A 25,063-nucleotide genomic window follows, 5' to 3' on the forward strand; every position below is an offset into this window, starting at 1 on the left:
ATATCGCTCTTACGATGAACCGGGTACTACAGTTGAATCCCAAAAACTCGAACCCCACAGGAAAAGAAAAAAAAAAAAAAGGAAAAAAAGGGGGGGGAAAGAAAAAAAAAAAAAAAAAAAAAAAAAAAAAAAAGAAGAGGGAAAAGGAAAAGGTGAGAGTTATGGAGGGGAGTTATCGGGATTCAACCACAGCAGTTGATGGACTCCTGACTACAGGTATTTATTGTAATGAAAATGAGATACTGTTAAGGAATCGAAAGAAAGAAAACAAAGGAATGGCCGCGAGAGCACCGAGAGAGCGGAGACTGGTACCCATGCTTTTTATTGGCTCGTTTTTCCGTTCGAAAAAAGGCGGCCATTTTATAATTAACGAGTGTTTGGAATGAAAGTTTATTCTCATAATTATTGTTTTTCGATTTCATATAACCTTAAGATACATTTTTACAGACACAAATTTTAACCATGGATGTGGACTTTGTAATTCCGTTGTCCAAGGACGATTTACTGAGCGGCGAAGCAGGATCGTACGTTGTCGACGAAGTACTTTCGGTGCGAGTTCTTCCAAACAAGCTTCGAGGTGAGCTAAAAATGGCAGCTTTGTTCTACTTTGAAGATAGATTTGATATTTGCTCTTCGCTTTCTGTATTAATATCAATCTTTACTACACTTGCAGATTGCTTGTCCGACCTTCGATCTGGTGTACCGACTGTTGTTGTCGAAAACTTTGACTGTTTTTTCAGTCTTTTAAGGTCAGATCAGTAGTTATTTTAGATCTTTTCTCAAACATTTTCTTGTGTATCATGTGCTGAATTACCCATGTGCTATATTGGGTTAAAACATTTAATAACCACACCATTCAGTGCTAACCCCTTAGGAATCTCATCAATAAATAGCTTATATTCGATATATAAAAGATGGGCCCCAAGCCTTCTGTCGTGTAACTTGAAATAAACAAATGGAAGCAAAGCTGACTTCGGGTTATCCCTCGGCATACTGGCCAGGTCGCCTCAGGGAGACTCTGCTCAAGACTTGAGTTTGACACAAGCCAATAGGCCACTTTGCCTTTTAAAATGAACATTTATGCAACAATAATTCTACTGAATTTGTAGTCATGTCTAGACCGCCAGAGTGTTATAGATGTACATGTAGCTTTCAAACCCCACCAAAAAATTCCACGTTATCATTGGGTGAAAAATGTTAGCTTAGTCATTGAGGGGATTGTTCTATACATTCCCCTCTACAATAACCAGTCCATTGTTTGGCCTGTCTGAGAAAGTTTATGCTGTATGCTGTTTCTCTGCTGGTAAAAATGTAATTGATTATCCCTGTTTTGGTTTGCAGACATTTTAATGAAGTGGACAGTTCTCTAAGAGAAGCCACCTGGGATAATTTGCTCCAAGGTACATAAACTGGAAAAACAAGTGACTTGATTAGCCAAATCCAAACCTTTACAAAATACAGGAAGCTGTTCAGCCACTCCAATCCAGGACTCCAAATACTGAGTTTTAGGGCAATTGCCCCAGGATCAATAGATATAGGCCTTACCAATCAGACATTTCCTATACCGGTTATTTGCCAGGTTGGGTGGCCAGCCCAACCCTCGATTTTTTGGAACATTGAGGGTACATTCCTTTGGTATGATCCGAATCAGGATCAATGATCTGAAAACACACAGACCAATGTACAGTGAAACCTCGATTTAACAAACAGCCAAGGGACTGGGGAAATTTTTTCGTTATATCGAGGGTTTCGTTATATCGAAAACCTCGATATAACGAATTTGTGGAAAAACAACCAAAATGTTTGTTATATCGAGGTATAGTTAATAATTGTTTTTAACGCTGTGACGTTGCACTACCCAGTATTTAATGATCTTAACTGAACGACTGTCAAAAAATTATGTTTGTGCTTAATGTTTAATTTCCACGTTGGTATGGGCATATGTCTTTGAAGTTGTTTTCCTGTTAGGATTAAACCATTTTCATCCTTGTTGGTCTGTTTTACATTCATGTTTTGTCCCGTGTTAACTAAAATTGGTTATATCGAGGTACATTTTACATTTGGGCTCCCGGATTGTGTTCGTTAAAACGAGGATTTCGTTATATCGAGGTACTGCTCCATACATTTTACTGTAACTTTGGCCGGGCTGAAGAAAATCGTTCGTTATACTGAGGTCTTGGTTATATAGAGGTTTGTTAAATCAAGGTTCCACTGTACATAAAAGGAACTGATCATTGTATGTGTAGGAAAACAAAAACATGGAAAAAAAGATAAATGATGTTAACATGTCATTTGATGATTGTTATTGTTTGCCTTGTATTTAGTCCTTTGCCAGTTCACAAATGCTCTTCCTGTAATACTGGAAGATGGCGACATTGATTTTCAAGTTAGACGGACACATCTTAATACTCTCAAGGTATTGAATTTAGTTATTGATGTATAATTTATGTAAGTAGGCACTTCAACAAATATCATTTTATTTTCCTGTCTCAACTTAACTGTATAATAATTTATTATTCAGATGTTGTTAATTAGTTATTTTTCTGTCCTGATCACTCAATTTTTTTTGTAGATGTTGTGTTACCTCTTGACCCAACTTGCGGATGCATTTGAAGTAGAGGCTACCAAGCCTACAACTGAAGTCATCGTGTCTGGAAAGGTACCATACACTGTAATCATACAGTATTTTATTTTAAGGATTCAAAGGAATGAAAACTGTTACAAGTCATTACTTTTCTGCAAGGCAGGAATTTATCACTGTTTCTAGGATTACAATTAGCTCATTGTACAGTCTGTGTAGGGTGTCCTCTGTTGTAGAACAAGCAGCTATTTGCGATCAGTGGAAACTTGATTTACGTACAAGTTGTTCTTGCCCAACTGTACTTGAGTCCGTGAAGAAATTCAGTTGGTTGACTGACTGGCAGGCTGGTGGACTGGCGGGTTGGCAGGCTGGCGAGATGGCTGACTGACTGACTAACTGACTGACTGACAGATTGATTGATTGATTCACAAAGTTCCCAAACATAACTAGTAAATCCTCTATCCTAGGAATTGTAAGTAAGTCGGTGAATTAAAATATAACAAGTCCATGATTTTTTTTCATCTCTAGAGAAAAGGCAAGTCAGCTAATTCAAAGAAAAAGACTTCAAATTCATGGGAGTGGGATGAGCAGCGTGACGCACTGATACAAACCTTGGGACAACTCTTGCAGCTGGATGTGAACAGACTGTGGGATCCACCTATTGTGGAGGAGGAATTTGTCAAGTAAGCTTGAAAAATAAACCATAAATTAAAGTGGCATGTACAAACCAGTATACTATTGGCAACTTTGTTTCAAACAAAATTTTCTTTTTTCTTTCATGCATGCTTCTTAGCTAAGCAAGGAGTAATGTTCAGCTAGTTGCATGTACAGTCAACTCTCTCTCTCTTAATTAATGAACAACACTATGAGACCAACACCTGGTGTTGGTCCCATCCCTGCCGTTTTTCAGTCATTTTACTGTAACTAAACTCCCTATAAGACAGACACCTCTCTTAGATGGATAAGATAAGATAAGATAAAATAACCCTTATTGACTTCAGCAGTCTTTCACACTTTTCGGTAATTCAACTTTGACACAAAAGGAACTGCTGACGTCAATAGCATGAGATGTTTCCAATGTAAACTAGCTCTGTTACCCCTGACAACAGCAGAGTTTGAACGGTAAAACTTGGGCGCAAAAGCTACCTTGTTGCATACTCCACTGATAAGCAACCCTCCAAGTTAAGACCATTTTAGTCGCCATGGCGACTAAAATTTTGGGGCTGGCAACTAAATTTGAAACAAGGTCGCCAGCCTGGCGACTAAAATTGAGAGGAATGATTGAAAGCATCAGCTTAAGTTGGTGACTAAAATTTTTCTCTGGCGACCAAAACTTGAGTAGTTGGTGGCCAGATGGCCACTAAAGAAAAAAATAAACTTGGAGGGTTGATAATCATAGTTTAGACAGACGGATTTACACTTACAGTAGTTGCACACATCCTTTGTTTCAGTTTGATCACTGGCTGCTGTTACAAGTTCCTTGAAAATCCAGCCACTGTAAAGAACGGAACAACAAAAGACTTGATTTTCAATCTTCTGGGAGTGATGGTAAAGAAATATAACTATGGTTTAGGTGAGAACACTTTTTATTGGTTATTAAATTTTATGCAAATTAGTGTACAAAACTCTTGTCCCTGACATTGGCAGAATTTGATAAGACTTCATATCCAGCATTTCATTACTTTTTGTCCCTTGTGCTCAAAATGTTAACAAAACCCATTGTTGTCTTTTAGGTGTAAGTCTGAAGATTGTTCAGCTTCTGCAACACTTTGAGCATCTTGTTCAACCACTGGCACAGGCTGTTGAGACATTTGTCAATGAGTTCTCTGTCAAAAGCATTGTTTCTGAGGTGATAAGGTAAGGTTATTGCTACTGTACAATAGGTACGTTATGTATACCAGTACATTGTAGGTGTGTTGTGTGTGCAGTGTAATGTACTACAAAAATGTACAATACCTCCTTGTACTCCATTGTCAATAAAGGGTTTGGAAAGTTGACCTGGAAAATGTGTAGAATCTTGTGAGCTGTTTTTCAGACATTGAAAAAGTACATGTGACATATCAGGGCTGCAAATAATTTTTTTCACTTGAAAGGACATATGTCCTAATAAGCAAGGCTGTGCTCTAAGAAAACTTACAAGGAGCCCAAAGGTTCCAAACTATGAGATCCAGGGTGCCCAGCATAAAGCTTGTATGAAAGAAATAAGATTATCTGGTCGCCCAAAGACAAAAGTTAGTCGCCTGAGGCACTCGGGCACCCTTAGAGCACAGCCCTGATAAGACACCGTCTTGGGAAAAAACAAAATTGTAGTTGGACAGATTTTTATTCATTGTTGCCATAAAATGATTTACGATCAAAAAATTGTTTGGACATTATGTCCAACCACACTTGGGATTTTGTCGGACATGAGCAAATTTTGGTCGGCCAATGTCCGATGACAGACTGTTATTTGCAGCCCTGGATATGGCGAATTTAATATGACTTGTTTGTGTCAGTTACCAAGTTACACCTTGTACATGTAAATTGGTACCCAGACCACAAAACACAAGAAGCTACACGTAGGCCTAACCAAACAATACAAAATTGATCATTGAAACTAAACTGGTATTGGCCAGTGGATGACCAATTGATAGTTACAAATAAAAAAAAAATCCTTAACTACATCAATAGCTATCAGTTTTCATTGATTCCTATTGGCAATGATGACATTTGGGCAAGAATTGATCATGTTAAAAACCACTACATATTCCTTCATTGGTTGGTCATGGATTTCCAATATCAATTTGATTAACACACCTCAAAAAGATTTTCAAAATAGAGGAATACCTTGCCAAAGAAAAGAACAAATTAAATCTGCACCTTGAGAAATGGGAAATACTTTTAGAAACACTAAGTTGAAATTATCAGTTTTAATTTGCTTCTGCAGCCACCCCCCTTTTTTTTCTTTTTTTCTTTATTTATTTACTTATTTATCTACCTTTTAACTTATATATTTTTTTTTGTTACTTTATTTAATTACTTTTAAAAATCTGTAAAACTGGAAAAAATTAATAAAATATAAAAAAAAAATAAAAAAAAATTTGATTAATTGGCATTGATTGCTATTGATTATCATCGATTATTAATTTCATCGACTCGGACTGGTTAGACTGGGAACAGGCCCTAATTGTAGCTAGGAGTCAATAATGTAAGGGAATTTGAAGTAGAGTTACATTATGTGGTCTGTACGTAACAGCCCCTTAGGCCTATGATACAGAATTCATGGCTTTATTATTCACAGGGAGATTGGCCGGATGGATCCCAGAGATCTCACAAGAGACACCAGCGGAACACGTGCATATGCTGACTTCTTAGTAGAGCTTGCTGGACGAGTTCCAACTCAAATCATTCCTAACATCAGTGTACTGCTATGCCACTTGAATGGAGAGGTATAACACATGTAATGTACTTAACTGTTTGCTATTATTTATCAGTTTCGCTAAAAAGCAGAGTATATGTTGGGTTCCATGGACAGACTAAAACTAAACTTACAAGTTAGAACCATAATAAAATTATTGATTAATTTTCACCCCTCCCCCATATCAATGTTGTACTTTGTTTCTAGAAGTCCTTTGCTATAGTCATACAACAGTGGATGGGGGAGGGTGGTACTTTGTCTGGGTGTCTTGTTACATGTGTAATTTTAGTAACCTCTTTTTCTGTAACACTTGCAAAAAAATTTTAAAAAAATGGAATGAAAAATGCTTCAATGCTGTCGAATGTTCATGTGCAGTCTCAGTGTCTTGTCTTAATTCTGTGCAGTCCTATTCAATGAGGAATGGTATTCTTGGTCTGATGGGTGAGATTGTTGTCAAAGTTCTCTGTAAAGAAGATCTGGACGATGCTGCTAAGAAACTGCGAGATCAACTGCTGGACAAAATGGAGGTGAGTGTCATAAGCTGCAATGAGTTGACATAAATGCACACAAATTTTGATATCATAATTTATTGAAATTTTTATGAGAATATGTAATTGTCACTCAGTCATGATGAATTCACTTACATGTAATTAATCATGAGCAACAGTGTTAAGTGGTAGCATTACTTATGGTATTATTTTGAATGGATTTAACCAATTATCAACCTATCTGCTAATGTCAGTAGTAATATTGGCCATCATCATGAGCATGCAATGCGTGCAGAGAGCTATGTAGCTGTAGCCATTTGCACACATTGCAGGCCTATCATAGTAGTATCATAGGCATGCATTGTGTGCATAGCTGTACCCTTTTTTCACACAATGCAGGTCTATGATCTTAGCCGATTAATTTGCAGGTAACACTTATCAAAATTATTGTGGTACTTTTTTTTCCATTAGGAACATATTCATGATGTTAATGCCTATGTAAGAAGCAAAGCTCTACACATTTGGCTGGAGCTTTGCAAAGAAAAGGTAAGGTGCAATGTATTTCAGGGCTCAAAATTGCCTCTAAATTATTGGAGTATAAATACATGTTGGCTAGATTTTTTTGAAAGAGTTCCTATGAGTCAAGCTGGGTTAATTTTAATAGACCAGTATCAAATCCAAAGGCCAAATACAACCCCAGTGATCTTGAGGCTAAGGTTTCACAATCAAAGTATTGCACAAAGACTAAAGAATGGCAGCAAATGTAAATACTTTGAAGCAGACTTTACATGTACTTTACATGTAATTCACATGTGTTACTTGTGAATACATGTATTTGCATTTTCTTCCTAATTATAATGATCTTGTTTTTCAGGCAATTCCTATTCCACGACAAGGCCATCTGCTAGAGCTGGCAATTGGTCGCCTTCAAGATAAATCCAGCATTGTGCGCAAAAATGCCATTCAACTTCTGAAGATGTGCCTCATTTGTAATCCATTTGAAGCTCATGTGAGTTCATGGTAAAATGTTAGTTCCTCTAGGTAGCACTTGACAGACTTTTCCTTTGTATTTACCAGGGTTTGTACGGGTCGTGAAAAACCTGGAAAGTCCTAGAATTCTATTGTGGCACTTTCCAGGATTGGAAAGTCCTGCCTGTCAGTCTTGGCTGGAAATCTGTTGGCCTCAAGTAACAACTTCACTCTCAGAACTAACATTATAAGACATGTACAGAAAGTGAGGAGAAATAATATTGAGAACTTGGTAGTGAAAGGGTTAATGTAAATTTTGGAGTCCTGGAAAAATCAATCTGAGTCCTGGAAAAGTCCTGGAAAATTGTTTGTGAAAAAGGGTACAAACACTGGTTTACAGTTTCTCTGACTTGCCTAAAATCAGTCGAACCTCTCGTAAGCGGACACCCTCGGGACGCAAAAAAAGTGTTCGTAACTGGAACTGGCCGCTTAGGAGAATGGTTCTCGTAAGCGGCCACTAGGGGTGAAGGGGATAGATGGCCGCTTATGGGAGCTTACCCAGCTAACAATAACCGGACGGATGTGGATGACGACAAAACAAACACGGGAAATATGGTACTGTAATTACTGTAAAATCTTTGTGATGAACGGCGATGTGAAGTTCATTGAAAAACAAAAAACAAGATACAGAGGTTGCTAATAGGATTTTCTTTGGGGTGACCGCTAACAGGAGCTTAAAGAAAAAGAAAACGTCTAAGTTGTAATCTCTGAAAGTGTCCGCGGCCACTTACGGGAATGTCTGCTTACGAGAATGTAACAATGCAGAGTTTGTATGGGAGTTTAAATGGGGTTTCAAACAAGGTGGCCGTAAAAAGAGCTGTCCGCTTACGACAGTGTCTGTTAAGAGAGCTTCGACTGTAGTTTACTGAAAGGTCAAGATGCCATTGTACAAGTATATGGGAGGCTCCTAAAAATAGAAATATACTTTTTTGGGGAGCAGGGATGGCGCAGTGGTGAGAGCGCTCGCCTCCCACCAATGTGGTCCGGGTTCGATTCCGGCCAGGTACCATATGTGGGTTGAGTTTGTTGTTGGTTCTCGTCCTTGCTCCGAGGGTTTTTCTCCGGGTTCTCCGGTTTTCCTCCCTCCACAAAAACCAACACTTCTAAATTCCAATTCGATCGGGAATCCAAGGGCCACAGGTTTGTCAGTCGAAGACTGTTACGTGCAACCCTCGTAAAACAAAGTTGATTTATTTATGATTTAGTAAGTTACATGTATAGTTTCTTTTAAAAAATGGGCAGGAAAATTCAATTTCATCATTTGGCAATTTTCATGTCTACAGCTGCCACTGGATCATTTGCTGCAAAATCTCGCTAAAGAAACAGAAAAACTTAAAGAGATGGCTCCACATTTGAGTGAAAGGCAAGACGGACAAGGTATGCAAGTTAGAACCATACTAGATAATAAACTGGAGTGCATGGAAGTATTTTATTCTTACTAATTTTTGCACATACTTAATTTCGCAAAAATCTGGGAAGCGAATTTTGCAAGTATTAATTTTCGCGATTGCAAGAAAAATTAAAGTAAAAGTGTATTAAATTTTGCGATTTTGACTTCATCCACAGCTTTGAGTGTTACATAAAGTACATATTAATTGACTCTTGGAGTTGAACTGTTTTATTCGAACATGTTTACACTTCCTGTAGCGCCTGAAAGAGAGAATGCCCAGGAAATCTGGGAAGCCATTAAACCTGAAGTACAAGCTACTATTGAGGAACATCTTGATCAGGATGAAATTATTGATGATGAAGATGGACCTGTGGAATTTCAAGGAGACCTGGATACAGCTCTTGAATGGTTAGGACATAACTTTCATTAAAAATGGACATTGCTTTAGTGTTGTTAGGGCCTATGTGCTACACCCAACATGTATCAAACGTTTTTGTAGTGTATGGAAGAAAAATCTTTTAACTGTAAGCCACTATTGAGAAATCGAAGACAATAGGCTCCTTTCGATATATTGAAATTCAGCTTGGAAGTGAGGCCTAGAGGACACAAACAAATGATTTTTTTTCAAGCATGTTTATTCATTTCTTTTCTTTGTGTCCTCTAGGCCTCACTACGAAGCTGAATTTTAATATATCGAAAGAAGCCTATTCTTTCAAGGCAAATTGAGATGAAACATTTCCAACATTGTTTTGGGATGAATATTAAAGATTTGGTAGACATACAAGACATCCAAGATATACCGTATTTATTCGATTAAGCGCCCAACCTCGAATAAGCGCCCACCTCTAATAAGCGCCCACCCTGAAGGTAGGAAAAGTTAATAAGCGCCCAGCCTCGAATAAGCGCCCACCCCCACCCCACAAAAAAGTGAAGTGCAGAAGAGGAGTTAAAATTGACTAAGTACTACTAAGAGACTTCCTCGAAGACCCATTTTTTCTTGGTATTTTACAGAAACTTTCAATGAACAGTTAAAATTCTGCTTTGGTACATCTTCACGTTTTGTTATTATTTATTGTTTCGTTACAAAATAAACTTACTACTTGCTGAAAATGGTAAAAATTTAATAAGCGCCCAGCCTCGAATAAGCGCCCACCTCGAATAAGCGCCCACCCTCAAGGTCCAAAAACTTAATAAGCGCCCAGGGCGCTTAATCGAATAAATACGGTAAAAGATTCAGCTTGATAAACACACGCGCTGTTTGCTGGTTAAGGGACATTACCAAGGAGGAGATGGATGGTGGATTGAAGTAGCCTTAAATATTTAAAAAGTTTAATTGTTAAATCAGCCCTCCCCTTATCGTGGGTCCAAAAACATTTGGCCCTCCCCAAATGGGAGCCCAAAAAAATCTTAGCCCTCCCCTCAAAATTGCCGCCCCTCCCTGCCCCAATAATTAATGACCGCTCCCTTATCAAAATGTTTTTTCGCCGCACCAGTTGATGGCAAACCTAATAATTTTAACACTCAGAATTTGTTTTGCGTTTCACTGCAGTGCGCTAAAGCAGATCAGAGATCTTCTAAAGCAGGGTCATCACAAAAAAGCTCTTGCAGTGCTCAAGGCCGCCATGGTAACATGGCCAGAGTACAGCATGTTTGTTACTCAAGAAAAAGACGAGGAACAGAACGAGGAGGAAGAAAGGTGAAAGAACTACAATGTTCCCTTGAACTCAAACAAGTGCCCATCTTTTTGTATAAAAAGTTGTTACACTACAAGTCTTGGTAGAGTAAAATTATCCATCCTTTCCAGTTATTACTTGAAGGCAGCTTCAAAAAGATTTATCCAGGATAAATGTTTGCTTTTAATTTGGAAGTGACAAAAGCGTAACTAATTTGCAGTAATAATGCAATTGAGGCAGTGGCCATTAAAAATCCTATTCCCAGTCCTATGCTTGGCAGCTAAGTTCGTCTTTTGCAATCAGTGTCAATCTTCATTCTTCACCAATTTAAAAAATTGTTCCTGTTTGGTTTAATATGGTGTTTTTCTACCTCATAAAAGCCTATTTGTCCGCGCTTTTTAAATTTATTTCAGTCATTATTGAAGTAGAGGAATTAAGGGACCCGCAAATTTCAGAATTTTTTTAAGAAAAGCAAAATGCCCTGCTTTCTTGTGTAATAAGGGTTTATAAAGGATCAGTAAAAACAACTTGTGATTTTTTTTCTTCAGCAATGAACATGAAAATGAAACTCAGGCCAAGAATGTTGAAGAGCAGCTGTCAATCATGAAGGCAATATTTCTTGGTAAGCATCTTTAAGAGTGGCATAGGGGGTTTCCTTATTTTCAAGGTAGGAAGTAGTTATTGGTAGAACATTCACAAAATTCTGGAAAAATACCTAGACTTATTTCTGTTCCACGGACCCTGGAAAAACCTGGACTTTGTTTCTCCATGCAGCTATCTACTTTAGAAAATCCTGGAATACAATGGGCCTGCTTACCTTAAAAACAAACTATCTTTCTTTTCATTGAAGTTAAAAGTCTTACAAATAGTCCCAGTTTTTGCATCCTGGAATACTCCTGAAAATACGTCATTCATATCTCAGAAACTCGTGCCGTGTTTTTGGCGCTAAATTGCAGTGAAGCCGTAAGCGCCCATGGCGCATTATGGCGGGAAAACACCACTGCGTACAACCCATGGGTATCGTAATATGCTGTTGTGTTCCAGCCTTCTGATTGGATGTCTCCTCCAAAGAAGGTGCTAAAAAACTGTATAACCTTTATTTTTATACCTTTGTTTAGCCGCTGACAGTGAAGAAGCTGCCCCTCAAGTTGAAGGCACAGACATCGATCCTACAGAACTACTTGAAGTTTCTGCGGAACATGAAAACCGAGACTCGTCTGCTGACCATCCCGACAATGGAATTGTTAATGAGATCACAAAACAGCAAATGGTTGTTCAGTTTTTGAAGGTAGGAAAGTTTGCCTAGACGTCTAGGGTAAAAACGAGAAAGGGAAGGCAAATTTATCTTATTCTAGGTATTCATCGACGTCTGTTAAGTAAGTTGTAATGAAAACGGGGTGCTCTTGAGGTAACCCGTCTTTAACTTCATTTCGTAATTTTCGAAGAGTGATAGACTATTTGGCGTCACTTAATTAAGAAAATTGTTTTAACATTTCTTTTACTACATTTACTTCGTTTTTTTCGCAACGTCTAATTTTTGCGATGTAAAAAAAAACGGAAAACAAGAAAACGTCGTGTATCAGTCTGTTTTCAGAACATCGTGTTTTGTGTTTTTACTGGTTTCCCAAACTTGTACGTCGTGTTCGTGTAAAGGCAAAGTTTAACGTGTGATGTCACACGAGACGATTTTTAACGACGTTCTTAGCAAAGCATTTTGCTGCTGCAACCTGTCGCAGGTTTCTGAACTGCTTTCAAAACCTGCGACATTGTTGTAGGAATTTTAAACGTTGCGTAAAACATCGTCTCGTGTAACATGCCGTTGCCTAGTAGTGGCGCGTTATAAATTGTCTCGTGTAGCATGGATTAAAACTTCGTCCCCAGGGTCTCTCATCTTCCCACCTCCTGAAGGTGCGAGAGAGGGGCGCGAAGAAGAGATTTCCTGGAACGAGGTTGTATAAACGGCTATTTATTCTTGTGATCACTTGACGTGTGAAAAGCACGTTTACGTAGGACAACGACAACAAAAAAAATCTTTATTTATTTCGTGCCCAGAAATTTAAAATGAAGAAAAGCCGTGTGAAAAAACAGAGCACAGCCACTTAGAAATAGCTAAGGCTAATTGCGCTAAGTGGCTGGGCCAAGCGGAAAAGAAGTTGCAATAAAGTTACAAAGTATAAAAAACGAGAAACTAACTTGTGACACACTTAAATACTCAGGAGGTGTACATGTATGTTATGTGCTAGTTGATTTTCTCCCTGCTGTATCAAGGTTCATGTTTCCAACCTCACAAACATTTCTTTGTTTTGATCATTGGTAGGATTATGTGCATTTTCAAACCCAAATGGAGAAAGCCATTGCTACAGTGTGTCAGCTTCTTGGCTCTAAAACCATCTCAGATGTGAATGAGTCAATCGAGTTCTTTGTGGTAGCCTCTGAGTTTGGTCTGAAGTCAGCCATTATCGGTGTGCGAAGGATGCTGGTATTGATCTGGTCACGTGATACTGCTGTCCGTGATGCAGTGGTGGAGGCCTACAAAGGCTTGTATCTGGACCCAGTAGCGCCAAATGCGCGGTAAGCGTATATTTTATTTTTTCAAAAGATAAAGCTCTTACAGCGGACGAAATCAAGATCGTCTTTTCAGCCAATTAGAAGTTTTCACCGGTTGCCACCCCTTCTCCTGGGCTGTGAAACACGGTGCAAACTCTCGTTTTGTTGGGTCTATATTTTTAGACCCTTCTTTAAAAGTATACATTTACTTTCGTTTTACAGAGCTAAAACAGCGCTGATTGTGAAAAACCTGATCGCGCTAACACAAGGAGCCTCGATTGGAGATCTGACGTCTTTGGAAGAGCTGGTAGGTTTGCATGGATAAATTTTGGTTTGATTGTTTGCTGTGTTGAGATATGAATAAGCTATGTTTTGGGGGATGGGGGGGGGGGGGGGTTAATTTCTCTGACGGAAGAAAGCACGTACTTTGCCAGTTTCACCAGGATGTTGTTCTTGTCTTCCTTAGATGAGTGAGCTAATGAAAGGAAAACTCATTCCCGCTGCCGTCATAAAGCTACTGTGGGAAAAATTTACTATGAAGGTAAACATACAACCCTTTACTCTCACAGTGCCTCTTCACCCAGATGTATAAATGGGTAGCGACGAACTGTTTGGGCGACTAGGCAAAATGCTAGAGGGTAACCTGCGATGTACTAGCATCCATCTAAGGAGAGCAGCAAAAAAACGTATTAAATACAATTGTCTGCAACAATGAGAGACCGTCCAAGGACAAACTAATGGAAATGCCGATTTTGTTTTTTTGCGTTTGTGTCACCAACATTCGGAAATAGAACAAACAGAGAACTGCTTCTATACTTGAAGATTATTTGCTATCAATCACGTCCCCAGAGCCCGGTTTTCTTTTGGTCAGCTCCAAGTACGTGGACTTTGGTCAGTCCCGATTTAAAAAAACCCGATTCACAGACTTCCGGCGGTTGAACGCAGACTCAGAGTTCATTCCGCTTGAGGCTGATTGGCTGGCAACCGATAATGAGCACTATGTGCATGTCCAAGAAATCGGACTTGGCCAGAGTACGCGTTCATGGTGCTGACCAAAAGATCACCGGGCTCTGGGAGATCTTCCATGGTTTGCTATGTGGCTACAAGAGTATAATAATATGCTCGAAAGCAGTTTGCGATCGTTCGGTGAACCCTTGATTTTTGCGCATATTTACGTCAACGTAAATGTTAGTGAGTTATTCCGTTAATTACATATATGACTGGATTTATGAAAACCAGGTTAGTGAAATTTTTACCGTTGTTAGCGCAAATCGACGTAAACGCGTTTTTTTCTCGCCAGAAACTATCTCCAAAGTAGACGATATAAAAACTAAAGTGAATGTCAGTCTTTTTTTTCTCTCCTCCTCTCTCTTTTCTACCTTTCAGCGCTGTAGTTCATTTTTTCCCCTTTCTCGGCATGTTTTTAGGCCACATCGCAGTGTAATGTACTTGTTCAAAAACACTCAGGTCACCGGCTTTTCTTTGACCACGTTTTCATAAATCCAGTTATATATCTATAACAGCCTTAACAATTATTTTACTTTGCAGGTTCCACAGACCACTCCAGAGGAAAGCAGACTTGCGTTAGTTCTTATGGGCATGTTGGCAGGGTGAGTTTAATTTCAGAGTCATGAACAAGTGCCTCTTTTACTTATGCCTATCAATTAAAATCCTTCCCAATGCCAAGAGGTGTTGATGGGCAAGACATGATTTGTCTTTGAGCTTCACGCTGACTGTACTTACGGCTTACCAATCCTTCAATATTCATTCTGTGTTACAGGGCGGAGATGGACATCGTGCGTAGTAACATTGACGTGTTGGTTTCCACGGGTCTGGGGCCGAGAGCAGAAGAGGACTTTGTTTTGGCACGTGACACGTGCGTGGCTCTGTTAAAACTTGGCAAAACACATAAGGTAAGACACAAACCTTTTTTCTTCTTGGTCGTTTGTTTCTCAAGGAGCGGTCTATTTTCAATTAATTTCTTTACGAAATCGTCTAACGTTTTAACATCTCTCCACGATGTGATTCATTAACGTGATTTCCGTTTTCTTTTATTTAGAAACCCGGGTGCAGTGCTGAGGAGCCATTTAGACTTCCTTCCGATCATGCGATATTTGAACGGCTCACGGAAATAGTTGTTGCCGGTCAGTACCTTGTTGCTCGTAGCCGTCATTTGGTATCACGATAATACTTTAAAACTGAACAATTCCCTACAAGTTTTGTGTTTATTCATGCATGAAAACATTTTCAGGTGTCCGTAAGCTTGATAAATCAGAGTGGACTCCCATGATGGAACAAGCGCTGAATGTGGTCTACTTCCTTGCTGAACATCCTGAGAAGATAGCGGGGAACATCATCAAGAAAATAGCGGCGTGTTTGTTGGATAAAACAACTCAAGACAAGGTTGTTACAGAGGAAAGAGAGGGACCTCAGGACACAAAAAACGGTAAAACTCCAAGAATATATGGAAAATGATGTTGAATCTAACTTTATCTAAAGTTTTTTCTAAGCTCTTGTTCTCGACCTGATGTAAAATTGACAGATCTCAGGATCTTGTTGTTGTTAGTAATGTTGAAACAAAACGGCTAATAATATACATGAAAAAAATACTTTATTCTGATTGGCTAAGAGCAGTGTAGTTCAGCTGTAACACCAGTGCAAAAAGTGTAACACCAGTGCAAATTACACATCGATATTCCCGATTATGTTTGGCTGAAAGACAACAGGAAATTTTCTAAGCGGCTCGTGCAATTTCAGCTTTCTGAAAAACTCACTCGTGCAAATTAACTCCAAATTGAACTCGAAACGGTATGATAACCTATACAAACTGATCAAAATAGAAAATTGCTTGCATCCATTTTCAGCAAGTTGTGCTTTCTTAGTTTTCTATTGTAGGTTGTGTGCCTTCGCAAGTTGTGTCAGATTTTCATTACTTATTAAGCGTTATCTGACGTTTTGTGCGCTTAATTCAGAACAGTAAATTGAACGCATTGTGGCGGATACATTGTTGCTCGCGATGTTTTCTTGGGAGACCAAACGGGGAAACATTTGTTGCGGACACAAAATGTTTCTGAAAAAAATCAGAGGAATTTTTTGTCTCGGACACAAAATTTATGTCCGTAACCAATTTTGCGCGCGCTGGCAAACAGGAAAACATGTGTCCGCAACATTGTGCCCTCGTTAAATTTAATACTCGATATACGTTGATCAAATAGTTTAAAATTGACTGTTTACGAAACCCTCATATAACGATTTCTGCTTTTTAAAAACATCTGGATTGGGATAAAGATTGAAATTTTGTCAGCACATCTAGTTTTCTGTATTTTAGTTTGTTTTTCTTCCCTTTTAGATTCCGAGGAAACCGACAAAGACACACGCCCCATTAATTCTCCAACCGCGTGCCACGCTGGTATTTTGGCGCGATTTCTCAGCCTGTCAGGTCACGTGGCGTTACGTCATATGGTTCACTTGGACGTGGGGGTACTGGGAGAAATCAAACGACGACAAGTGATCGAGGAGAATGATAAAGAGAAAGAAAAACAGGCTAAAAAGACGAGGGGAGCTGGGAGCGAGTCCACTGCTAATTCTACAAAGGTAGCGAAGAAACTCGGTCGAATAAGAAAGGAATATATTGAATAGTAAACCAGTAAACTCCAGTGGAGTGCAATTCATCACAGATGAGTTTGTGCATTATTGCCGTCATGTTTCCTCGCAGGAACAATGCTAAAGTTAATTCATTTGTAAGGTATCTTGTGTAAAGATTTCTCTAAGTCCGGGTTTCATATGCAAAAATATTTAATGTAGAATCCAATTAATCCAACTGAAATAAGTTACATTGTTAATCCTTTTAGGATCCAGGCGCGTCGGAGACGATCGAGGAGGAGCTGGGACTGACTGGAGCCACGGCTGATGACGTGGAGACAGAATACGTGAGAAAGATCTGTGAACACGAGATTGTTACCGGTATGACGTGCAAGTTTGTGCTTAATAACAACCCACAAAATAGCTCAGCTTAGACTCGAATGAAATCCAAACTAAGTAAAGTTCGATCTTTCAAATCAACAATAAGAATATAGAAAGCTGCAACGAAGCGCCAGTTGTTAAACTGCTGAAAATGTAGAACGGTTTTACAGCGCCAAGTTTTGAGATAGGTAGACCGATCATTTCCTTCCCCGTAGTCTACCTTTTGAAACGTACTTGCCTTGCTCCGTTCAGGAGGGCTAAGACCCGTGTAATGCCCTCACAAAAGTGTTCGCTCCCCTTCTTATTATAGGACATGGCAGTTCAGAGTGTACGCGTCAGAGTGACAAGCGTATCCCTTATTTGGAATGATAAGCGCAGCAGGCTAATTCTTATTTTTCACAGGTGGAACTTTGTTGTCGTCCCTGCGCCCGCTGTTAGTGTGTGTCTGCAGTAATCCCGTGAAGTACAGTGATCCAAACCTGCGTGCATCAGCATCACTGGCTCTTGCAAAGTTCATGTTAGTCAGGTAAGACACTGCTGACTGGACTCTGCCCAAAGTATTTGACTATATTGTGTTTTTCCGCCGTAATAAGCCGTGCTCGTTGCAGCTTCATCAAGTGTTTTTTTACCCATTCCCACTTGCCAGTTATACTATGCTTTCCTGTCGCCGGTGTATTGTGAATATCCAACTCGCGACTTCTCTTTCTTGTTCATTGTATACACATGTATCGCCTTAAGGTGGAGTCGCTCTTTTGACGGATTACGCCTTCACTGTATGCCACTCAAAAGCATTGCAGCATAGCGTAACTAGTATTTTTTCAACGTGCTGTAGGACAAATCACTTAAGCTGTTTATAGCACAGAAAAAACACTGATAGGGCAGTACCTTTTCGCATATATGGTGTTTCATTGCTACACTTATCAACCAACTTATTATGCAAATACTGTACTGAACCAATTTTAACTCTGATGAAGGTAGCAAAGAGTTACCGAAAATTCAGTTTTATACGTTTTTGCTAACATTTTTAGATCAGATACAAACCAAAAGTTTTATTATTTATCAACCAGTCGTGTTGTTTTTATTCTATTTCAGTTCCGAGTTTTGCGAAGAGCATCTTCAACTTCTGTTCACAATCCTTGAAAAGGTGATTTAAGCTCCATTCGTTTATGTTAACAAATGAATGTTACATTGCACTTTTTTGTTACAACAAAAAGTGCAGAAGCAATGTGGTGTTTGGACTGGCACATTTTTTATTTAATCATCCAGGAGGAAGGTGCTCTGAATACAGTCGAAGGATGACTACTTTTGCTTGTTCGGAAATCCATCTCCAAAAACTAGTAAAGCCTGTGGTATTCAGTAGGGTCGTTGCTAAGTGACGTGACGTATCCTGATGACGTCATGTTGACATAACTCGCGGACTGCTCATGCTATTTCAGTGATTGGATAACATAAGAGTTCTCTTGTAGAAAAGAATTCGCTCGTTTCTCGTTCTCAAGGGAAGTGTTTCTCGATCCCGTTGCAGCCATCTAAATGTATTTCCCTATTGTGTATTTTTGTAGGCTCCTCAAGCGACCATCAGAGCCAATACCATCGTAGCAGTTGGTGACCTGACATTCAGATTTCCCAACTTGATTGAGCCATGGACCTCCCATCTGTATGCCAGGTGGGTCTTTTAACTATTCCGATTATTCCAGTTCCAATTATTTCCGGTAGCCGTCTCAGGAGGGTGTCTCAGTAGTCAAAATTAGGCACCATTTTTCACTTCACCTAAGCCTTGTTAAGAACACATCAGACGTTGTACGTTTGTCGTTACTTTGTGGCAAGAAACTAAATTGCACAATTTTGTTAGAGTGAACCTGTTGTGACAGTGACCAAAACAGACAAGGTCAAGAGGTCCTTTTGCTACTCCGCGATAACTCAAAAACAACCTCGTTTCCAAAAAAGACCCAAACCCGTCCCCTCTCCCCCTTACTTGTGGACATACGGTAGTGATAACACTGTGGTCGTGTAAAGATGTTACTCAACCAATGACAATGGCAAGTCATATAGTCCAACTGCTTATAACATACTCGGTTTTCTGAAACTGTTCTGTGCTTGGCTAAGTTTAATCAACAACGTTCACCAAATGAGCTTCAAAAAACTCACAGTAGGCGAGGCCATTTAACAAAGTTTATCTTTTTTTAAAACATTGTTCGGTGTATTGGCTTTGTACAGCCGGAATGTTAGTTTTTCACGATTCTTGCCAAAACATAAATATAGAATCAAGGGTCCAAGCGTGAAAATGTTTTCTGATCCTGCAGATTGCGTGACGAGTCAAGTCACGTGCGTAAGAACACGCTGATGGTGCTGACGCATCTGATTCTGAATGACATGGTCAAGGTCAAAGGTCAGATCAGTGAGATGGCCACGTGTTTAGAAGACAAAGAAAGCAGGATATCTGATCTGGCCAAGCTCTTCTTTTTGGAGTTGTCAAAGAAGGTAAGAAAATAAATCAACCCTTTACTTTTGTGTTTGTCGTTCACGATATCAATTCTGACAAATAAAAAACCGTAATATTAAAACTTGGAATAGCCTGAATCTCTATTTTATTTATTCCTTGTTTTAGGGCAACGCCATCTACAACATTCTTCCTGACGTGATAAGTCGGTTATCAGACCCTGACTGTGGTATTGAAGAAGAACCTTTCAGAAACATCATGAGGTATAAACATGCTATCTATCTTTTATCTCATAGCCACGACTAGCACAAAAGAGCAAGCTTAAAATTTTTTTAAACCCTTTTTTTTTTTGTTTTCACTTCACAGGTACTTGCTATCGTTCATCCAGAAAGATCGTCAGTCTGAGAGCCTTGTGGAGAAACTGTGCCACAGATTCAGAGCAACCAAGTAAGCTAACGACTTTTTATCGCGGCCTTCTGACTTCTAAAACTTATTATATTTTGTATAAAGCGCATTGTGTAGCCACAGGTCCGAATATAGCGCAACAAACCACCAGGTCAATCGAGCGCGGGTCACTTTTGGTCGAGAGGAAATCCCCTTTGCTTTGATTAGATAAAGAATGTCGTACGGGATTTTCTGAATTAAGTAGTAGATAAAATATGAGCGGGAGATCTGTATGGGCGTTTACAATGGCGAGCCATTATAAACGCCCATACAGATCAGACGCGAATTTGTTATTCTCTTTTCCGTCTTTTTCTCGTTACAGTGTTTTTATTGCACCCATACAGATCAGTCGCGATTTGTTATTCTCTTTTCCGTCTTTTTCGTTACAGTGTATTGATTATATTTCACAGACTCCGTCGAAATATAGAGAAACAAATGGTAGGAATTTCCCAGTTAGTGCTCAAACCACTTTAACGCTAAAAATATAAGGGGTACCCCCTAAAAGACAAGGGCCTGGGTCTACCCATAAGGCCCGGTGCCAGGTCCCGCGGACCCATGATCCTTCGCTGCTTTTTTCCTTGTGCTCACCCACGGGTGCCCTTGTTGCTATTTTACCTTTCAGGCTATTCCTCTGTGTGCACAGAGGTTAGCGATGTCGCCCAGAAATTGCATCGCGAAGAATCAGGCAACACAAAGTCGCATAGAAGGACTCGTTGCTGGTCGCCATCTCCCGCCGAACTGTCTGCGTCTGCGACGGAGAATGGTCCTGCCAACGACGCAAGACCTTCACGAGAAGACGATGATACTCTCAGGAGATCCCCGCCAGACGAGGAGACGCGCAGTCTGATGATCGTAATGGCTAATAACTCGCAGGAGAAGTAGCGAAGGCGACGAAGTCATTTGGACCTGCTGCGCCCGTGGGCACCTGTGGAGCCTATTTAGGCACCCAAGAGCCTATCAGGCACCAAATTGCCTATCAGGCACATTGCCTATCAGGAACCAATATCGCCATAGGCACCATGCCAGAGGCACAATAGAGCCCATGAGGCACAGAGCCCAGGAACTCGCCCGGCATGCCTATCAGGCACCATGCCACAGGACCACGCCCAGGCACCAAATGCCACAGGCACCAAAGAGCCATTGAGGCACCAAGCCTATCAGGCACCGAGAGCAAGGCACCAGGACACCGAAAGAAAGAGTGGAACCGAGATGACCAGAGACACAAAGAAGGAACAGAACAAATGTCACCACCCAAGTCAACCCCGAACCACCCCCCGACGAAAAAGCAGGACCCTGTACACACCCCAACCGGGAGCGCCCACCCCAGCGCGCACCCGGGAGAAGAAACACCACAGCGCCCCCGAGGCCTGAACAGCCGGACCGCTCACAAAAGGAGAGGCGCCCACCAGGAGCCGAGACAGGACCCTAGCCCCAGAGCACCGAGAGACTCGCACAGACACCAGCGGGCCCCACCGCACCACCAGCGGGCCAATGAGCCATCCCAGTCTCCACCCCGAGGAGGCCGCAGCCGACCCGACGGAGGAGACCCGAGAGGACCGAAAGACCAGCGGGGACCGCCCAGACCGGTGACGCCGGTGGCCCCGTACGTCACGGGCCCCAGACGCGGCGCGAAGCGCTCGGGGGGACGAAAGTCGAAGAAGAAACAGAAGGGGTTGTTAAACACAAGCGAGGAGACGACTTATCCTTGGCCTGGTGGAGCAAAGGGCGTCATGCTTCGCCACGAACTATTTGCTGCCAAGCGATCTGAGCCATCTAACTGCCGTACTTACTACACCGCGGCCTCACTTGCCGCGGCCGCGGTATCCAGAAAAATCCGCCCGTGCCGCGTCGTGGAGTAGGGTCGCCTCGAGCAAAACCGGGAAATGGTGTATTTTTCGGGCGGTAGTACACACGTATTCATTGTTTAAAAAGCTCTATAGCCCCTCACTTTAGTTCTCCCACGATTTTCTCCCGAGTTACTTATCCTGACCTCAACTCCTAACGGAGTTTTTTGCGGTGTTTCTACTCGTTTTTTAATCTTTTCAGCTCGACAGAGAAGTTTTTTGCCCGTTTTGACCAAGGCAAAAGCTCTCCCAAATTTCTTGAACGATTTATTTTTTAGAAATCTTCGTTTTTTGACTGCCCCACAACCGTTATAACGATTGTGGGGAAATGTGACAGGAAGACATTAAGTTTATTGTGTTGCTTCTAGCCCGCACTCACTAAGATGATATTGTCTTTGTTACTGCATTCAGCACTTTTACTGTTATCCCATTTTTTTATCAGTAGTCAGCCGCACAGAAGATCCTTTATTTGATGTGTTATACAATGGCGTTAAAAACTACATTTTTTCTCGAACGGAGGTAAAATAATGAGAATATACTAGGCCGCCAAGCGGCCGAACGATAAACAGACAGATTTCCCACCCTCACCCTTCCCTGGTGTATTTTTGGGTTGTGCCTGTTTTTCAGGGTCAAAAAGCCAGGAGGGATCATGGGTCCGCGGGACTGGCACCAGGGCTTATGGGTAGACCCAGGCCCTTGTTTTGTTTTAGGGGACCCCTATTTTTACGTTAAAATGTTTGAAGCTAGAAATTCCTACCATTTTTTTCTCATTTTTCACTTTTTTTTATATCCGATTTACCAGGCCGCGGCGGCCTAGTATAATTCTCATTAATCGAAGTATTTGTGATTGATTGATTGACTGACTGACTGACTGACTGACTGATTCATTGATTGATTGATTGATTGTTTGATTCTTTTCCCGTAGAACCGAGCGGCAGTGGCGAGATCTAGCCTTCTGTTTGTCCATGCTGTCATACAATGAGCGAGGAATCCGCAAACTTCAGGAAAACTTCACTTGCTTCCACGACAAATTAGCTGAGGAAGACGTGTACCAATCTTTCATAACCATTGTAGGCAAGAGCAAGAAATTTGCCAAACCAGAAGTCAAGGTAAGCTTTAATTCATTGCTATAGATCCTCGTTCACACCTCTAAACGGCGGACATAATAGTACAATCTTACAGTTATCTCGGACCTTAAGATTTCCTGCAATCAGACAAATGAAAAGGTTACCAGAAACAATTGCCTTGATGAAGGACTAAATTCTCAACACTCTCTATAAAAGATATATATGGCAGTCGGAAAGGAGAGTTGATATTTCTCACTTCTCTCATCAGGCTGTGGTGGATGAATTAGAACAGCGTCTCAACCATTGTCACACAAAAGGAATGGAGGACGAGGAGGACTATGAACGAGCATCCAAAGCGTTAGGAGCGGCGCCTGGTAACAAGACTAAAAAGAGCGTCGCCGCTACCCCTGCAGGTAAGCTAACAGCTATCAACTGCAAGCTGCTTCTTTTCATAGCCCTGATGAGGGTATTGTCAGGGTCAAAGGGTAATCAAAAGGGCGGGCTCTCTCAGTGCATTGCCCCCTGGAACGAGAAACTTTTAGAACCATTATCAATGCTAAAAATGTGTGAGATGGCTCATTTCAGTCTAATTATTGAGCCCTAGATATTCGGCTTCACAATAGTTTATCTAATCCAAAGCACTGTCACTTTCGAGACGTGACGAGTTTTCGCCATGTACTCGTCTTTTCATCGTAATCGGCAAATTATTAGGCAAAGTCTTGAAGATATGACGAGGACTAACCTGCAAAAGACTATCTTCCCATCTGGGGGAGTAGCGGTGCTCCTAGCGTCTTTGTACCTAGCCCACCGGTAACAAACACTGACTGTGTGTTGCTCTGCAGTCTTAACACAGGCTTTGTCTCGGTGTGTCTTGTTTATCAGTTGGTGTACCATTGCCGACTTGTTCTGTGACTGTTGCTTCGGCTTCTAAAACACGGTTCATAGCAAGAGTGTTGCCACAAAAACAAACAGGGTTGCCAAAAGTCAGAAAATGGTCAGGGAAAAAAATTCTTCAAGGTCAGGGAAAAGTCAGGGAAAATTTACATTGTGAAGAAAAGTCAGGGAAAATTAGAATATAACACTACTAATTTCATACAATTGATGGCTGGAAGAAACATTTCAGGTCAATGTTAACTCAGCGATATGGCATTTTTTTTTCTTGGAAGTGGAGGCTGGAGGCCGCTACTCAGATATCTTACATTTTGAATTTATTTGGTCAGGAAAATTTTATTTTTATCAGGAAAAAGTCAGGGAAGTTTTGAAAGCACGTGCCCGTGGCAACCATGACAAATCAAAAGGATGCTAAATTTTGAGCACCTTCAGCATAGAGAGCGATAAGTAAGCAAGGTTTTTCTTCTCTAGGCAAAACAAAAGGCAAGAAGGGTCGCACGCCAGCGGCAAAGAAACCGCAAAAGAAAACAGTCGACGACAGCGATCTCGAAGAACCCAGCCCCATGCCTCTCCGAACGCCTCGCAGCGTGGCAAGACCGCCGAAGCATGGGAAAGCAAAATCGACCAATCAGAAGCGGCGAAAAATGCCTGTGTTTGACAACAGTGATGATGACGACAGTATTGAGTTGTTTGACTTGGGAGAGGAAAAGGAAGATTTGACTGGAATGGACTCGGGTGATGAGGAGAATGTTAATCCAAACGTCGCAAATAAAAAGAAAACAAACGGCAACAAGTCACAGAAAGAAAGAATTGAATCACAAAGTACAAGAAAATCGAGCAGAAAGAGAGTGATTAGCACGTGACAACATGGGTTTTTATTGACTTTGTAAATAATTATATACTTTACTTGTTTGTACCCGGGTTTGCTGACATGTGTGAAAACAAAACAGAAAACTATTTTTACCCTAGCGTATGTATTTTTTTTGTCATTTGAGCTGTTTCTTATAAGATATAGCTGACATTGTAATAATAATGATATGGGGAAAATAAACTCGGGTTTTACATAATATGTTTTACTAATTTTACACCTTAGCATAAAGACAAAATAAAGACAAAGTCGAATTGTCAATCTGAAAGCGTGTTCTTTGCTTTGTGGGATAAAAGCATGTCGTTAAAGTGGAATGACAACTGTCATTTATGTCTTCATACATTGACTGTTTAGAGACCCTTTGTTTACAGTTTGTTAATCGAGATCGTACACATACTTGAAGCCACCACTGTCTTGGTTTCACTGATATGGCAAGGGCAACAT

General features: G+C 40.6%; 1 protein-coding gene across 1 annotated transcript; it reads left to right on the forward strand.

Moving 5' to 3' along the window:
- The first annotated feature begins 189 nt into the window (after positions 1–189).
- Positions 190–24,880, forward strand: LOC144657282 (condensin complex subunit 1-like). Its single transcript, XM_078517610.1, has 35 exons — positions 190–577; positions 674–749; positions 1,342–1,400; positions 2,325–2,416; positions 2,573–2,659; positions 3,110–3,264; positions 4,033–4,154; positions 4,315–4,438; positions 5,862–6,009; positions 6,383–6,505; positions 6,938–7,012; positions 7,341–7,475; positions 8,779–8,872; positions 9,143–9,293; positions 10,435–10,581; positions 11,107–11,180; positions 11,677–11,846; positions 12,876–13,129; positions 13,328–13,412; positions 13,572–13,646; positions 14,654–14,715; positions 14,886–15,018; positions 15,165–15,249; positions 15,357–15,551; positions 16,455–16,699; positions 16,957–17,068; positions 17,471–17,594; positions 18,161–18,212; positions 18,628–18,731; positions 19,369–19,546; positions 19,674–19,768; positions 19,872–19,952; positions 22,719–22,902; positions 23,129–23,273; positions 24,223–24,880. The coding sequence occupies exons 1-35, from the start codon at positions 463–465 to the stop codon at positions 24,612–24,614; spliced, it is 4,548 nt and encodes a 1,515-aa protein (XP_078373736.1). The 5' UTR covers positions 190–462; the 3' UTR covers positions 24,615–24,880.
- Positions 24,881–25,063: the final 183 nt, after the last annotated feature.

This window comes from Oculina patagonica, chromosome 6 (genome assembly GCF_052425735.1).
Source record: "Oculina patagonica isolate OP01 chromosome 6, crgOcupat, whole genome shotgun sequence".
Classification (NCBI taxonomy): Eukaryota; Metazoa; Cnidaria; class Anthozoa; order Scleractinia; family Oculinidae; genus Oculina; species Oculina patagonica.